We start from the raw sequence: 18302 nt of genomic DNA on the forward strand, positions 1-18302 counted from the left end.
TTCTCTCTTTCTTTTCACTAGTTGTTGAAATATATATATATATATATAGCCACAAGCACGCACGCACGCACGATCCAAGAATGGAACCGAAAGACTTTAAGACCTTGAAGGCATGCACTGTTTCAGCTGGACAGACAGGCCTTAGTATGTTAGTCAGCCGAACATGGAAGGTTGAGGGCAGCTCGTATGCAGCAATATGAACATTTTTCTTGAACGACCCTCTTACCATATGAGTATATATGCTCAGCAGATAAATAAACTAAGGTTCGATCTACTGTATGAAATAAAATCTGTAGTATATTGTTCGAATTCTATTTAAAATTTATATATAAGTGGATTTTCATATTTAGATAATGTTTTCAGAAAAATATTAAGCTTTTATTTTCTTCGTTCAAAAAATAATAATAATTTAATAATAAAATAATAATTTAAGATAATCAAATTATCTTGTTAAAAAAGAAAAAAAAAAAAGAACAACGACGTCGTTTTATATAGTTCCAGTCTGGGAGGACAAAAGAGGAATTGTATCTAATAAAATAATGACTTTAGATAATCAAATTATCTTTTTACAAGTAAAAAAAAAAAGAAACGAGGACAACGACGTCGTCGTTTTATATAGTTTTAGTCTGGGAGGATATATATAGTTTTAGTATGGGAGGATAAAGGGGAATTGTGTTTAATAAAATAATGATTTAATATAATCAAATTGTTTTGTTAAAAAGGAGACAAAAAAGAACGAGAACAACGACGTCGTTTTATATAATTCCAGTCTGAAAGGATAAAAGAGAAATTATATCTAATAAAATAATGATTTAAGATAATCAAATTGTCTTGTTATAAAAGAGAAAAAAAAGAACGAGAATAACGACGTCGTTTTATATAGTTCCAATCTGAAAGGACAAAAGAGAAATTGTATCTAATAAAATAATGATTTAAGATAATCAAATTATTTTGTTAAAAAGAAAAAAAAAGGACGAAAACAACGACGTCGTTTTATATAATTCCAGTCTGGAAGGACAAAAGGAAAATTGTGTCTAATAAAATAATAATTTAAGATAATCAAATTGTCTTGTTAAAAAGGAGACAAAAAAAGAACGAGAACAACGACGTCGTTTTATATAGTTCCAGTCAGGGAGGACAAAAGAGGAATTGTATCTAATAAAATAATGACTTTAGATAATCAAATTATCTTTTTAAAAGTAAAAAAGAAAAGAAACGAGGACAACGACGTCGTCGTTTTATATAGTTTTAGTCTGGGAGGATATATATAGTTTTAGTATGGGAGGATAAAGGGGAATTGCGATTAATAAAATAATGATTTAATATAATCAAATTGTTTTGTTAAAAAGGAGACAAAAAAGAACGAGAACAGCGACGTCGTTTTATATAATTCCAGTCTGAAAGGATAAAAGAGAAATTATGTCTAATAAAATAATGATTTAAGATAATCAAATTGTCTTGTTATAAAAGAGAAAAAAAAGAACGAGAATAACGACGTCGTTTTATATAGTTCCAATCTGAAAGGACAAAAGAGAAATTGTATCTAATAAAATAATGATTTAAGATAATCAAATTATTTTGTTAAAAAGAAAAAAAAAGGACGAAAACAACGACGTCGTTTTATATAATTCCAGTCTGGAAGGACAAAAGGAAAATTGTGTCTAATAAAATAATAATTTAAGATAATCAAATTGTCTTGTTAAAAAGGAGACAAAAAAAGAACGAGAACAACGACGTCGTTTTATATAGTTCCAGTCAGGGAGGACAAAAGAGGAATTGTATCTAATAAAATAATGACTTTAGATAATCAAATTATCTTTTTAAAAGTAAAAAAGAAAAGAAACGAGGACAACGACGTCGTCGTTTTATATAGTTTTAGTCTGGGAGGATATATATAGTTTTAGTATGGGAGGATAAAGGGGAATTGCGATTAATAAAATAATGATTTAATATAATCAAATTGTTTTGTTAAAAAGGAGACAAAAAAGAACGAGAACAGCGACGTCGTTTTATATAATTCCAGTCTGAAAGGATAAAAAAGAAATTATGTCTAATAAAATAATGATTTAAGATAATCAAATTGTCTTGTTATAAAAGAGAAAAAAAAGAACGAGAATAACGACGTCGTTTTATATAGTTCCAATCTGAAAGGACAAAAGAAAAATTGTATCTAATAAAATAATGATTTAAGATAATCAAATTATTTTGTTAAAAAGAAAAAAAAAAGACGAAAACAACGACGTCGTTTTATATAATTCCAGTCTGAAAGGACAAAAGGAAAATTGTGTCTAATAAAATAATAATTTAAGATAATCAAATTGTCTTGTTAAAAAGGAGACAAAAAAAGAACGAGAACAACGACGTCGTTTTATATAGTTCCAGTTTAGGAGGACAAAAGTAGAATTGTGTCTAATAAAATAATAATTTAAGATAATCAAATTGTTTTGTTATAAAAGAGAAAAAAAAAAAACAAGAACAACGACGTCGTTTTATATAGTTCCAGTCTGGAAGGACAAAAGATGAATTGTGTATAATAAAATAATAATTTAAGATAATCAAATTATCTTGTTAAAAAGGAGACAAAAAAAGAACGAGACGTTTTATATAATTTCGGTCTGGAAGGACAAAATGGGAATTGTGTCTTCTTCGCCCCCTCCTCCTCTGTGTTTTGTTTTTTGGATAACAGCGGCTCAGGGAGAGTCCCAGAGTTTTACACTAGAAAATCTCACCCAACTTTCGTTTCAGATAATAGAGGTGAGATAGAGATGGCAAGTGCAGTGCACTGCTTATCTTCTTGCTTGACCCTCAATTCTAAGCTCAGAAGCCTTTCACTCAAGTGCTCATCATCATCTTCATCTTCTACTTCTAGTTTGCCGGGTTTCAATTCTTGTCGCTCCCTCAGTTTCTCCACAAGTATATCTAACAATGTCTTCTCCAAAGGTGGTTTCTCTCTCTCGGTTCATGTTCTATCTCCTTATAATAGTTTATTATGCGGATTTCTGCATAAATGCGTGAAGTATCTCAGTTCTTTGTTGTCTTCTTTTTTATTTCACGGGCAATTACCATATTTATGTAGCCGGAAATTGGGGCAGAGAACTGTTAATTTGACGTTTCATTTTCCGGGTTCTTGTAGAAATTTGGAGTCCTAAACCCAGGATTAAGTCTTTATATTATCCGCATTTGTTTGGGTGGGGTTGAGTTGGGGAATGAGCGATGTTCATTATGGCTCTTATCAATTTGGTGTTTGAAAATGAAGAGTTCAAAATTCTAGTGGAGCTTGTTGGGAATTTGGATTATGATCTTTTGTGAATTTCAGGCAGCTTATCTATGAGCAGAATTCGAAGGCCAACCGGTCACTCTGTTGTTTGCGAGGCGGCTCCAAAGAAAAAGGCCGATTCAGCTGCAAAGCGAGCTCGACAAGCTGAGAAAAGGCGCATTTATAACAAAGCTCACAAATCTGAAATTAGAACACGGATGAAGAAGGTAACCACTTTCTTAAAAAAACAAAATTGATATTTACAATAATGGGGTCTGCTTAGATACCTTCCATTTTGTTTATTGTTGTGGGTAAAATATTGATATCAATTGTATTGAGTATGAAATTTTGTGGTGATTTCATTTGCCATTTTTTCATGCCTTGTTGGTATTTTTGTTTGTTCTCATAAAGACTAGGTTGTTTTTCTGAAGAAATGTTCTTTGTGGATTCTTATTACTCTTTTCATTCCGTAGAATGTATCAAGTAAAGTTGTCTTTCTTCAAAGTAAGTGTTGCTTTGGGACTACCAAGCAGCCAAATTCATATGATTAAGAAGTATTATCATAAAAAACAAAAAAAAAAAATGGTGGGGGCAGAAAAGGACATCTTTTATTTACTGGTGAATCTAATTCTCAATCAATATGGATGGGACAATAATACTTGCATCTCCTCCTGTTACATTTGTATACTCTTTCTTCCACACCTCTGGCATGCCAGAAACTTGTCAATGCAATGATCATTTGCATAGAATTTGAAATTAATCATTTTATGCATGATGCATTCATAACCGCATTAACAAAGTGTTTTCAATTTGGTAGCGTTTAGCAAGTGTAGTTTGAGATGGTGTTTGACACACAGCATAATCCAAATTGGCAGACAAGTATATGGTCTATTTGGCGCATATGCCAGGCTGACAGATGTTTAATACTGTGATTTCATCTTATAGATGATGTCCAATGGGATCTATAAGCTAATGGCAGACAGTTTGATATCAGCAAATAAAAAATTGAATTGGCTCCTCAAAGTATAACTTGCTCGCAAATAACCTGTACATGTAGCCACTATTAGTAAATGCTTGAAGTAAGTTAGCAAAGAGTCGTTGATTTCAGTTTAAACTGGAAGTACTGGTAAATGCTTGGTTTGCCTATTCAAATATAGATATCATGGTACTTTAATAATGATGTGTTAACTATGTTGAATTCCTTGAAATTTCAGACACTTAAAATAAGGAGGACAGCTGCAATAGGATTATGCTTTTGGAACCGTTTTTTTTTTTTTTTAAGGAGCCCGTGGAGCTTGGTTAACTGTCTAATCTCTTTGGTGGCCCTTTTGCACATTAAGGACAAAAACATGAGCACAAACTTTAGAAAACTGCAAAAAGTTGCACTTTTTAGAGAATCAAATACTAGGATCTAACTTCAGCTCAGAAGATGAGTTTTGATATGTTGTTTTTTGTCCTTCTGAACTCTGCAGTAGCAACTCTTGAAATACTGTAGATGTTGTAGAAACATTCTTTTCTATTGAACGAACATCATAATTGAACATTGAGTTTGTGGTTTATCTATTTCATTTTTGGAGCTCTCTGTGCATGCATGTATACTGCATCACACCATATTTGATTATATATGCACATAAATATGTCCTTATCTGTGGCCAACATAGTCTAGAATCTAATTGGATCATCCATCCTACTTTTCTAGGTCTTGGAAGCATTGGATGTGCTCAAGAAGAAAGCCAATGCACAAGCTGAGGAGATCCTTCCAGTTGAAAAATTAATTGGAGAGGCATACTCAGTGATCGACAAAGCAGTGAAAGTGGGAACAATTCACAGGAACACAGGTGCACGCAGAAAGTCGCGGCTTGCAAGGAGGAAGAAGGCTGTGGAGATCCATCATAAGTGGTACACACCCGAGACTGTGGTAACTGCCTAGAAGACAGGAAGTTTAATTGTACCAAAGACGCGCTATCTGGCATTTTGTTATGTATATTGTATTTGTCTTCACTACATAATTAGCTTCACTGCTTTCAAATATCTTATTCCTAGTATTGCTTGGGAATTTGGTTCCTTTTTGTCAAATCATTGGAGTTAGTTTGTTACCATTCTGTCTTGAAGAGAAACCTTATGAAAGAAAATACTGCTTTTCTTATTCATTAAGGTATTACATTTCAAAGATGTCTTCTTCAATGAGACTGCAATGAAGAGTATTTTCCTTTATGTTCTTCTGGTTTTTTTTTTTTTAAAGTAAAACTATTTTGTGTTCTTGTGCCATCTTGGCGCTGGGTTCTTCTAAGTACATGATACTATTATATATGTTGATATTGAAAAATTTTGGAATCTCTTAAAAGAGTTTATGTACAGAAGGCACTTAAGTTATTATGCACGGTTGATTTGATTTTTGCCTTGGCTGTTAGCTAAAAGAAGAGGAGGAAGAAGATAGAATCAATGTAGAGCTTGAAACTGAGAAATGTCTTTCTCTACTCTTACTCTTAACAATTCACTCTGTACACAATATGAAACAATTAAAAAGAAAAAAGAAAATATATATATATATACACATATATATACACCATACGTTGCTATTGCATTTTATTTATCAAATCTAAAGTAAATTGTTTCAAATCAAAAACTGATAATATTATGTAAAATATGTAATGGTGAAATATGAATTGAAGTGTCTAAAATCTTCAACCTTTGTTAGTTATTCCTTGCAAACCAAGGAATCTCTTCCTCCATCACCATAACTCCTCTCCTCGCCAAAACCTCTCTATCTTCAACTCCCTCACTTTCTCTGTAAATATCTCCTGCCGTCTTCTCCCCAAAGGTAATGTTATTATGAGTTTCACCTATCAACAGGTGCTTAGAGGAAGAAGAGCCTTTTGTAGAATTCTTTTCCCCTGGTATTTTTCGTTTTCGACATCTTGGTTCTCAAGTCGTAAAAATTACCATTGAAATCCGGTGATGCTTTTGGTTCACTCGATTGATCTGTGTTTTCGTCAAATTCAAGGTGTTTGTCGATGAGGATTGTTCAAAGACCAGCTCATCCTTCTGTTGTTTCCTTGGCACAGATACATACTTCCAACTCTGCACTGAGAAAGGTACCATTTTGGTTTATTAGTATCTTTCATTGTTTTTTCCTTTAACATTTAATAAGTGCTCGAAGTTGCTCGTTGCTTGTTCGTAACTTATTTTAAATATTCTCTCAGAACTTACTTGTTTGGTAACGAAATAAGCAGATTACTTTTGAGGCGCCTCTAAAAACCAATATGCTGCTAAACTGAATGCAGCCAATTGTATTTGAATCATACTGTTTGTCATTTGTGCATGACTACTCCTCTTGCAGATGAGGGGGAAAAAGTGCATCTGTAAATAGTTCTTCTGTCTGATTGAGAATTGAACTGAGAATGGCAACACTTTCAGCAACTAAGCATGCGTTGTAGTTGCCATAAAACGGTCTCTGTTTCCATTATCTGATATTGTGATGTTTCTCCTCTTTTCTTCAGCTGTGTTCTTGGTCTCATCCTGAAGATTTGGCTATTAGTTTATTGTACAAACTTACCTGCTACATAATTTGAACAGACGTAGTCACTATGATCTTGTGGGATTTCCCATAGCTCTTGGCATAGATTAAAAAAAAAAAAACTATAATATGGATTTGGTTATAAAATTCAACTCTGTCCGTTTCAAACTGTCCAAATATGCCTGAATCAACATCAGCACATTGTTAATATCTGTGCTTCTATGCATACACAGATAGCATTTGGTACCATAAGATCTAACCTTAATCATAGTTATTCGACCTTCAAGAATTTGAAACGGTTTCCTAAATCCCACTTTAGAAGACGAGAGTAAGCATCACCTATTTCTCAGTTTATTTCTTTTGGAATGGGAGGATCTCCTTGACTTGTCTTCTTCTGTTGGAATCTTTTTCTCTTGTTCTCTCTCTTTCAACTTGGTATTCATGTCATTCACCAGAATCTCGGTCCTTGGTTCCAGGACCATTCCTTTTGATATCATCTCATTAAAATAATACAAAGCATCCTCAATCTTTCCCTTTTCATGGAGCCAATGAATCAGGATTGTGTAAGACCGACGGTCAGGTCCCAAACCAGCTTTCTCCATCTCATCCCATGTATACCCTACTTTTTCTTCAAGATCCCAGTCCACGTACAACTTCAGAATCAAATTGTAGATATCACCAGTCATACTGCATTCATTTCTCTCCATTCTCTCCAAAACTTCCGGAACTTCCCCTGGTCTTTTCAAGGACTTTAGCAAGTAACTGTAAGTTATTTCATTAGGCAAGCAAGATCCTTTCTTCTGCTCCATTTCATGTAAGAGCTCATAGACCTTGTCCATTCTCCGAATCTTGCACAGATGCTTGATGAGCGAGTTGTAAGTTGCAGCATTTGGTAAACAACCTCTCTCCCTCATTTCCCTAAAAACTTGCAAAGCTTCAGGTATCCTCTTCTTAAAACAAAGCGCATCGATGATACAATTACAGATCACCACATCTGGGTTGTAACCCTTATCCCACATTGATCGAAACAGCTTCATGGCAGTGCCCAATTTCCCCTTCTTGGTGAGTGCATTTATGAATGTCCCATGGGTCCACAAATCCGGCTTGCATCCGGACGAGAGAATATCCTTCCAAAACCTCTTAGCCTCACGCACGTTTCCCAAAACACACCAACCATTGAGAATGATATTCCTTATCTTTATATCAGAAGGAAACTCATTCTGCTTGGAACAAAACAAAGTTTCTGCAACTTCCACAAGCTTATATCTGCATAGCCATGTCAGAAGTGCCTGAAACGCAACCAAATCATTCTCAATACCAAACTGTTTTCTCCTTTTATAAACTTCAATTGCTTCCTCCACCTTACGTGCAGCTGCATATCGGTTAAGCAATACCTCAAAAGTCTTCTCATCGAGAAGTCCCTTTCTCCGTGACATTTCGTCGAGCACTTCGATCAACTCGTCAAAAACTTGCATTTTCCCAAGAACGTCAAGAATCTCGTTATAAACGATGGACCCGGGTGAATAACAACCTCCTTTAGAAACCCATTTGAAGAACACAAAAGCCAGTTTCCAATCAAACTGATTCTGATGAAGCACATTTAAAACTAAGTCGTCACTTAGTACAAGCCCGCACTGATCGAGAGCTAGCTCAATCTCCTGTGCTGAACTTGCTCTGAAGTTCTCAAGAATTTGTTGAACTTCTGTAGCGGATTGGTTATCTGGGTCTCTGTCAAACTGCCTGATCTGATCACCACCCGGGATCGAATGAATAAACCGAGCTGTTTCAGTTATAGAAAGTGAAGGAAATGCGAAAGCTTTGGCTTGATAGTGAAGATTCGGGTTCGTTGGGGCGTGAAAATTTCGAAGAGGAAGAGAAGAAGAGGAAGCGTTATGTGAGATTTGGCGAAGGATACAGAGAGTATTTCTGGTTAGGATTTTGAACTTGAATTTCCGTTTCATACTTGTCCGCGAAGAAGCTTTGAACGGATGAAGTATGAAACCAGCATATACGACCAGATAAAGGAGATGACTTTAGGGTTTTTTCTTCTTGTAAAGTAAGCATTCAACATAATAATACATATTTAGTTTAATTAAAATATAATTCTAAATAAATTTAAATTAATAAATTTTTATATTTTACTAATTTCCATATAACTTAAAAAATAAAATGCTCTAATTTCATTTAGAGTTTTATACTTCTTACTCAAAGTATACGTGAATTTTAAATACGATTACGTAAAATTTAATTTATTTTCGATACAATTTAAAAGAAAATTTCAAGTAAAAATTTCGATAGTAGAAAATGCAAGTTGAACGATATGGTTTAGGCACGAAAAAACGAATCCTCTGATATTATAATATAATTTTCATATCATAATTGACATTATTTTATTATTTTCGTATTATATTATTTAATTATTTTTTATATAATTTAAGAGAATTTCAAATATAACTGGAATAATAATAATGAAAATTTCAATAATAAAAAATGCAAGTGGAACGATACGATTTAAACACGAGAAAATAAAATATTCGATATTAGAATACAATTTTTTTTATCGTAAAATATTAAATAGAGATAGTATAAGTAGTAAATATAACATTTTTAGCTTAAACATTAATATTATGCATTGAAGTGATAATCTAAAATAAGTCATATAATTCTCGAATTTATCTTAGTAAAAATTTCATAAATCACGAGATTAATCAAGTTTCTAATTTAGTTTAATCATCGTAATTAACTTCATTTATTTTTTAAAAAAAAATTATTAAATTACTTAAACAAAATTTACAATCGATCATCATTAGACAACAAATTTAATTCATGATTAAAAAGATTATATGGGTAATTATACAATGGATTAAAAAAAGTGATGAATGAACAAACGGTCTAACCACTTTAAATAAATTATTTTTATAAGATAAGGTATATTAGCATGCACCAATGTCTTGTTACATAGAAACATTCTTTTCTTCTTTTATATATATATATATATACATATATATATAGATTAATTAATATTTATATTGAATAAATAGGTAAGTTAAATCCAATGTTTTAAAATAAAATATTTATTAGAATAATGTTTAATAATTTAACACATTTTAAATAAGTGCAATATTTAACTTTTATTATTTTAGAAATTTTATTATTTAATTAGTCTTTTTATAGTAATAAAAGGTGACACGTGTCGACATCGGACTGAAGTAACGCTCAGAACCGTCAGATTCCCCGTGACCGCTTCAAGGGAAACAACGATTTAAAAAAAAAATAAAAAAATATATATATATTTCCAAGCGGGTTGGGGCAGATCCGGGTCCGACTCACGCGGCGAGAAGCCGGAGCATGCCAACAAATGTTGTCTAAGAACGAGACAAAAAAAACTGAATAAAGTAATTTTTAATTCAATTAAATAAAAAAATAAAATAAAATCCAAACCTGCCGTCACCAAAAGTTTCCGTCAATTCCCAGCAAGCGAAACAAAACAGCCAAGCGGCGGGACCGCCTTCTCAGCCGCCGTTAGACAACGCCGCCCTCCCGGGTCCCACCTCGAGAAACCCGTAGTTTGCGGGACGCTTGTCCACGTGGCAACACGAAGATACTCGGCTGGTGACGGAGTGTGCGCGTGTTTGTTTCTGGGACCCACTGCGTTCGGTTGCGGCAGGGCGGCTCTCCCTTTTTTTAAAAAAAAAAAAAAAAAAAAATTTGCGCACAGTGCAGTCAAAGCCTCGTTGACTGAGCCCCGACACAATCCGATGAGTTAGAATGCCAGATGCCACGTGTTGGGCGTGAACGGCACGCTCTTATGGGACCCACTTATTCCCTCAAAGTGCACCCCGAAAGACGCTAACGCAACTCGACACGCATTCGATTCACGTGTCTCCCCCTGCGGCCTGCGCTCCCTCCTGGCTCCTTGCAATTTAAAAAAAAAAATTATATTTGTTTTTTTAATTTAAATATTTGCGCGATGCAGCATTAAATTAATTTAATATTAAAAAAAAGGCTGATAATATTTATAAAAAAATAAAAAAAAACGTGACTCAAAATTTCAACCATGGCACTGCAGGGGTGACACGTGTAACGGTGAGACAGCGGGCGTGTCAAAGGGTTGTAGCAGAGGAACATATTTGAAGTGTCGCCGTTAGTGACAGCAGATAATTATAAGCTTAAATATCCGATACATTTAATCCAATGGATTATGTCCGTGTAAATATATATTATTTCTAATTATAATTATTAATTATTAATTATTAATTATAATCTAATTAATCCTAATTACCCACAAAATACACAACCTTCCAATTCAATTAAGTTGGTCCACAGCCATAATTTCATTGACCAAAATTCAACTTCAGAAAAAGCAGATGAAATTCGGAAGAGCAAGATCTTGCCTGCCACAACAAGGGGAAAAAAAAAAACAAACATATATTAATTTAATTAATTAACAACGTAAAATCAAATCATGAAAAGGTTAATTGAAGTGATTAAAAGATGATTTATTTATTTATTTAAAATTAAATAATAATAATAACGTGGCATAAAATGATTGGATTACAGAGACACGACTGCTTCGTGCAAGGGAAGCCACGTCCCTGCTTTGACTGTACACAACAACCGCCCAAAAGGAGCGTAGCTTTAACACACACGCACGCCCTCCTTCTCTTCCTCCTTCTATATAAACGCCCTCACCGCCCCTCTTCTCTCACCATCTTCATCACAAATACCGAAAGCACACCATCAATAATCTGCGTACGTACATATATATATGTGCTTTAATGGCTCCCAGGGAAAAGCTTCAGCCGGTCGCCGCCAATCCAAATCCCAATTCTAAGGAGATCAGGTACAGAGGCGTCCGGAAGCGTCCGTGGGGACGTTACGCTGCTGAGATCCGGGATCCCGGCAAGAAGACAAGAGTCTGGCTCGGAACATTCGACACTGCCGAGGAGGCGGCGCGTGCTTACGACGCCGCTGCGCGTGAGTTCCGGGGCGCTAAGGCGAAGACGAACTTCCCGACTGTGGCCGAGCTGAATAATAACAATAACGGTGGTGCGAACAATAGCAACAGTTTTACGCGGAGTCCCAGCCAGAGCAGCACCGTGGAGTCCGCTTCTCCTCCGCCACCACCGCAGCTGGAGCTCAGTCTCGGTGGCGGCGGCGGTGTCGGCCCTTGCTTTCCTCTTCCCGTCGTGGCGCGTCCGGTGTTTCTCTACGACGTGACGCCCCGAGGTGGATGCGGCGCCGGCGTCACCGGCGCACGTGTTTCTCGCGACGCCTGCAGGTTCGATCGGACGGTGTCGGGCTTTCAACTTGCTCCGATGAGGGGAAACGCCAGCGGAGTCTCGGGTGGGACTCAGAGCGATTCCGATTCGTCATCGGTCGTGGATTACGACGGCGGTGCAGGGAGAAGATCGTTTCACGATTTTGATCTGAACCTCCCCGCAGCTGAAGTGGCCTGATTTTTTGTGACCCCGTCGTTTTTCCGCTTTAGCACTTGCGTTTTTTTACTTTATTTTCCCTTTCTTGTTTGCTGGAGGTGAGAGAAAGGCTGAAGCTTCCGTTTGGTTTTTTTTTTTTTTTTTCCGCCCCTTCTCTCTAAAACGATGTCGTCTTCCATTACAGAGAGAGAAAGTAAGCTGACATGTACGGACTCAGAAAAAAAAAAACATATATATATATGTATATGTATATAGATAACTCCGGAGATCTGGTATTTTTGCAACCGAGAAAATCCATAATTTCTCGTTGTTCCGTCTCTTTTAACGTTTCATATTCAAATCGTCAATTAAAATTGTAACCGTTTATTTTCCCGATCGTGTTTCAGTTCATTTTCCTTCGTTTTCCTGCTGTTTCTCCCCAGCCAAACGGTCCCAGACTCGAGAAATTTAAAACGAGAGAGGATAAATTCAGTTAATCTGGTAACCCAGACACGTCGCCGGCATGAATGGGTCATTCCGCTGGTGCAGGTTAGAAAATCCCATTGCCGACGTCATCGCGGGTCCCATTTTTTTCTGTACGGACATCCCACTGCACAATCAATTAATTAATTAATTAATTAATTAAAAAAAGAAAATAGAGCGAGCGGTAGTGTATGAACAGGGAGGAGAAGGCGGCCTCATGATGAGGAGCATGGGGATCATTCCTGTCTCTGACTCGCCGATCAAAAAAAAAAAAAAAAAAAAAAATCCAATCCTCGCGATTCGTGTGGATCGACTCTCCGCCGATCCGACGGCCGAAAATCCACATCAAGCGGGGTCCACCGGACGCGAGTCCGCAGCGAATTATATCTCCTTTAATTTTATCCGGTTTTGATAATTTTGTCTTCTTTTAATTAAAAATAATAAATAATCAATTAAGAATGAGAGGAGGCGGCACCGACGGCGAAACAGCTGCGTAGTTGTGAAGAGGGGACCGAATCAGATGGAGAAGTGGGCCCCCCCCCGGGTTGGAGTAATTCCGTGTTGACGAGGTACATGTCGGGATTCGGGTTGTCGTCACGTGCACTTCCACCGTCCGATAAAGTTAAATGTTCTTCTGTTTATCTTTTTATAATATCACATCGACCCCTTTACTTTTTGCATATTATTAATTCCCCCCCCCCTCCCTCCCTTCACCCGCTTATATTAATTTGCACACCGACCCTCTTGCTTTCCCTAATTTACAATAGGCGACGGGTCAAATGTAGGAATGAATTTTACTAACTAAATTAGATCGATAATCACCGTAAAATGATTTTAATTAACGTTAATTAAAATTAGGTTAAGAAAAATTTTGGTGGTGAATTTCTTAATTTTGCAATAATATATTGTTTAAAATAATTTATGTATTTTTAATTTTGCTCGTATCTATTTATATTTTGTCAATACTTACTAACACTGTCATGTTACATTAAAATTAGCGATATACCGTTAGCATGTGATTATGGCATTTAATGATAATCAGGCGAAAACGAGACAAAATATTTGAATCTTAAATTCTGGACACGCGTTGCTTTTCGTGGCAAGTGTTGTAATGAGTTTAATGGATAAGATTGTATTATTTAGCAAGTCGTTAAATTATTTTTTTTTAATAAATCATATATTATAGAGTATAATCGCTCGTTATTTGCGGTTTTCGTAAAGTAATGATAGGTGAATTAGTAGAATTTGAAGATGGTACGATAGGCATTGTCCAGAATTTAGAATCAAACAATTTTGATGTTGTATTAACGGGTGATGGTTTGACGATAGAATAAGAAAGTTATGTTAACACAACAGGAAAAATTGTTCGTGAATCAGTAAGAGATGTTTATTTAGATCGTGTTATAAATGCTTTGGCTAAAGCTACTGATGGTTGGGGTGAAATTCTAGAACTTCTGAATCTCGATTAGTTGAATCTCCCGCTCCAGGTCAATAGTATAAAAAGCAAACGAATAATTGACATGGTAATATTCTAATCAATCACTTGACAATTAAATAGTCAAACAACCTTATTGATTAAGTTACGAATTATTTGATTACGTAAGTAATAAATTTAATTAAAGTTAAAACATATAAGTATTTAACTAAACACTTTAGAATTCAACACCCAATTAACTTATATTTTAATCCGATTAATTAAAATATAATTTACTTGATTACGTAGCGTAGGAATCCTATTAAAATTCAAAAGTATCTTTAAATTAATCATTTTAAAGTTAGATAGTTGAAAAATCTATCTAATTAAATTAAAAAATTACTTAATAAGACAATATTAGAATTTAATTACAATTAAAATACAAATGTTCTAAGTAATCAATTTAAAATAAGATAGTCAAAGAGCCTCATAAATTAGAATCATAACATATCTTAAAAGCAAAATGTATTTGCTCAACACATTAGCACCCAAATAATTTGAGGGTACACCCCCTCTACTATGATAATATACATACATTTTGTCATTTGTAATTTATCATATTGTTAATCTAATAATACATGGTTTGTAATTTTATTATTTAAATATAATCATAACAAATAATATTTTGAAAGATTGATTTGAAATTTACATGATAAAACTATAAATTATATCAATACAATTATCTAAATATTTTTATGGTAAGAAAATCTAACAGATACATATGTTATCTCACTCGTTACTCTAGCGAGAAAGGATCACAGAAAAGTCAGGGAGGAGGCTTTTTAAGTCTTCTGCAAGCTGATGTTGTTGAAGGTAAAGAAGACCCTCTCTTCCTGGCCTAATCCGATTGCCCGTTCGAGGTGATACCCGAAAAAGCCCCCCCAACTCCTAGGTCTAATAGCTAATAGCTCTTTTGTCAGCTCTTTCGTACCTAACTAGGGTTTTTGTTTCTCTATAGAATTCTCCGGTAACCATGCTTTGGGGCTCAAACTAAATTCCTCACTCAAATGGCACTGGAACTTCGACAACTTCGGCCAAAAAATACAATTTCGACTCATCAAGATTCAATCTAATTTACACGATATTCATATAAAATACAAATTTATTTAAAAAAATAATTGGATAAGTATCAACTGTAATTTTAAAATTTTATGAATTATTACGTTATTACCTTATTAAATTATCAACTGAGACTTATTATGAGTGAGTACAATCCGATATTAAATAAAAAATTATAATAGATTGGTGTATTCGGAACGAACTAGATAGATCGAATAATATTTGATAAAAATTTTTATTTAAAATTTTTAAATCACGATTTTTTTAATATTTGATATGATCAGTTTCAAATTAATTAATATTTTTAAATTTGAAATTTAAAATAATTTAAATGTATAAAATTTTGGGTAATATTATATTAATAATAAAATAGTGCTTTGCTAAAGTTATTAAAAAAAATATTAATTTTGAGATATGAAAAATTAGTCCAAATATGTTTTTAACGGCCGCTAAAAAATATAATATTTCTAGCAAAAAGTCGGTTAATATATTTAATAAATAAATAAATAAATAAAAATATTAATTAATTAATTGTGGGCCCCCGGTGTGAAAGGGTCATGTGAGAGGGGAGGCGCGGCGGCCGCTTTAGCTGGAGGAGCGGGTCCCACCACATCGTGTCGTCTGGAATCCACCAACAAGATTTCTTCCCTCCTTTTCTCGAGGGGTCGTGCATGAGTTCCATGCAGTGGCAACACTGACGGCGACGTCCGACCAATGAGGTCACTCCACGTGCGGCTTTCACGTGGGCAGCAAGTACGAACACTCTGCGTGTGGTGGTGACGTTTGCGAAGGTGACAGACAGTTAAGCCGGCGCGTCTGCTCGGGGAGGTTGGAGGAAGGTGGGGGAGGTGGGACCCGGCAGCGCCACGTGGTGGGTGGAGTTTGTGGTAGTTAATGATTGAATAAATAAAAAGTAAAAGGATTAAAAGTGAAATAAATGATTTTCGGGGGAGTAAATGATTAATAAATGAAAGTGGTTTGGTGGTGTGTTGGGCGGCTGGTTATGTGGCCACAGTTGTTGGGTTGTCAGGTGACCGACCGTCCTTTTAAATGTGTTTTTTTTTTCTTCTAACAAAGAAATTTAGGCGATGTGGGTCTGTTTGGACTGCATCATTGATTTGGATACTTGCAATCCAATCTCTCCATATCTATACATACATACATACATACATACATACACACACATATATATATAGTATTATATTATACATACAAGTATTCTAACTCATAATATATTCTTTCAAACAGTTAATATTCTATTATATTATTTTTTATATTTAATTTTTCGTATGTAAAAATGTATGTTACAAGTGAGAAGCAATTTGACAATTTTTGAAAATTTCTAATACGTTTATTATTTAGTTTAATTATCTTAAACCCATAATTCAAGTTTCATAATTTTATATTTAAAATTGTGTATAATGTTATTCAAATTAAATTACTCTATTGATAAACTATCATATATATGGGTAAATTAAAAAAAAAAATGAAAATATGTGTTGGGTAATATTCATCATGTTAGAATTTTTTTTTTTTTTTTAAATAAATTTAAACATACAGTCTCGTACCTAATAAATAAAAAATGATAAACAAAAAACGTACTTGGATCAATCGCGAAAGATTCGACTGCATCTTGCGATAAATACTTTCGAATCAGTACACGATCTCAAAAACTATTTTTTTCCAGTAACAAAATTTTAGAAAAATAAAATAGTGCGTTTGTGATTCGATGACCATAACCGCCTATTTATACCGATATACTTTTGCATTTTTTATTTTATCTATCATAAAATGAAAAATTATAAAAATATTATCCGCACATATGAAGTCTATATCTAAACCAGATGCATTAAGTTCCAATTCTGTTTAATCGTACTTGATCACTTTTAAACGGGTCCATAAATCGATAGCCTGTTATGCATACTAAAGCTTGCTTTAAGTTCATTTATTGAAAAAACTCAATATATTTTTCATAATAATTATTTTATTATATATATATATATAAAAACTATTTAAAAAATACGGTGAAAAATAACATGTATTATCAGAGTAAACTAGATATTGATTAAAGTTTTAACGTTTTTTATAATTAACGATGATTAGAACTTCATCTTCTCAGTGAAGAAGAGAGGAAAGGGTAAAGTTTACCGCTAATTCGAGTTGGTTAAGTTAATTAATGTTGCGAGAAAAGATTGTGATGTGTGATTTGCATTTAAAGCAAAAATGAGTGGCATCAACTAACTTTGTTGTGTTTCAAATTTAAGTCAAAATACACTTTTGGCTAACAACAAGAATCACAAGTACACAAGTGGTGGTTAAAAAATACTTTAAGATAATTTGAACAATATGAAAAAAAAGAGGTGGTATAAAAACAAGGGTAAAAAAATAGTGTGTATAACTTTATTATATATATATATAGGTGTTATTTTGTAAACACTTGTACTAATCTTTTGATGTGGGAACAAATTGTTTATGCTATTTAACTTAGAGCAATATTTTATACCATTATAATAAAACCAAGACCCAATAAAGTTTTTGCTATGGGGATCGAGATATTCTTCGATTGATTTTTCGTTCGTCGTATTACGACGAGTGAAAATCCTCACCAGACAAACGTAAAAGCTTTAATTAGTACACAAAAGTGTATACTATAATTCTTCTGTCTATCAATAACTGCATGCATTGCGTGGTGTGTATGTGTATACTATGATTCTTCTCTATATGTGAAGTAAATAGGTAGATAATATATTTAAGAAATTAAAATTTTTATTTAAATTTCGGTATAATTTTAGTTTGGTTCAATATTTAGTCGGAAAAATTCTTCTTATTTACTTTTATTTTGGTTCAGTCTGATTGATTATATATAATTCATGTATATACAATATAATGACACAGATAGAAACGTTTCAAGGACATAGATCGAAACGTTCCAGTGACACGGATCGAAACGTTTCTTTTAAATTTTATATAGTTTTTATTTTAATGTTTTAATATAAATTTATAAAGTTATTAATATATATAAATTTAAATAATAATAATAATAATAGCTTAGTGAGACGTGGCAAACTGAAGGCAGATGTCAGTGCGTCACTGGCA

At 34.0% G+C, this 18302-nt stretch overlaps 3 protein-coding genes across 4 annotated transcripts; 2 read left to right on the forward strand and 1 right to left on the reverse strand.

Annotated features, from left to right (window-relative positions):
* Positions 1 to 2652: 2652 nt before the first annotated feature.
* PRPS20 (chloroplast 30S ribosomal protein S20) lies at positions 2653 to 5470 on the forward strand. Its single transcript, XM_088218985.1, has 3 exons — positions 2653 to 2940; positions 3317 to 3483; positions 4956 to 5470. Exons 1-3 carry the CDS (start codon positions 2766 to 2768, stop codon positions 5184 to 5186), a joined length of 573 nt encoding a protein of 190 aa, XP_088075111.1. The 5' UTR covers positions 2653 to 2765; the 3' UTR covers positions 5187 to 5470.
* A 244-nt stretch (positions 5471 to 5714) lies between these two features.
* Positions 5715 to 8828, reverse strand: LOC110808935 (Tetratricopeptide repeat (TPR)-like superfamily protein). 2 transcript variants are annotated; one of them, XM_022034579.2, is made up of 2 exons: positions 6467 to 8828; positions 5715 to 6337 (listed from the first exon to the last, which is right to left on the reverse strand). In XM_022034579.2, the coding sequence occupies exon 1, from the start codon at positions 8732 to 8734 to the stop codon at positions 7109 to 7111; it is 1626 nt and encodes a 541-aa protein (XP_021890271.2). In that variant the 5' UTR covers positions 8735 to 8828; the 3' UTR covers positions 5715 to 6337; positions 6467 to 7108. The 2 variants fall into 2 exon arrangements, with proteins under 2 accessions (XP_021890271.2, XP_021890270.2); XM_022034578.2 differs by having other exon boundaries at positions 5715 to 6342.
* A 2635-nt stretch (positions 8829 to 11463) lies between these two features.
* On the forward strand, positions 11464 to 12583 carry ERF4 (ethylene responsive element binding factor 4). Its single transcript, XM_022034601.2, has one exon. It carries the CDS (start codon positions 11552 to 11554, stop codon positions 12230 to 12232), a length of 681 nt encoding a protein of 226 aa, XP_021890293.1. The 5' UTR covers positions 11464 to 11551; the 3' UTR covers positions 12233 to 12583.
* The last annotated feature ends 5719 nt before the right edge of the window (positions 12584 to 18302 follow it).

The sequence above is a fragment of the Carica papaya genome, chromosome 4 (genome assembly GCF_054855325.1).
Source record: "Carica papaya isolate Zhongbai chromosome 4, ASM5485532v1, whole genome shotgun sequence".
NCBI lineage: Eukaryota > Viridiplantae > Streptophyta > Magnoliopsida > Brassicales > Caricaceae > Carica > Carica papaya.

Bases quoted from the DNA above. Each gene is read 5' to 3' on its own strand.
- PRPS20 (XM_088218985.1), top strand. From the start codon at position 2,766: ATGGCAAGTGCAGTGCACTGCTTATCTTCTTGCTTGACCCTCAATTCT. The intron at 2,941-3,316 runs GTGGTTTCTCTC...TGTGAATTTCAG, and splicing joins TAACAATGTCTTCTCCAAAG to GCAGCTTATCTATGAGCAGA. The intron at 3,484-4,955 runs GTAACCACTTTC...CTACTTTTCTAG, and splicing joins TTAGAACACGGATGAAGAAG to GTCTTGGAAGCATTGGATGT.
- LOC110808935 (XM_022034579.2), bottom strand. From the start codon at position 8,734: ATGAAACGGAAATTCAAGTTCAAAATCCTAACCAGAAATACTCTCTGT.
- ERF4 (XM_022034601.2), top strand. From the start codon at position 11,552: ATGGCTCCCAGGGAAAAGCTTCAGCCGGTCGCCGCCAATCCAAATCCC.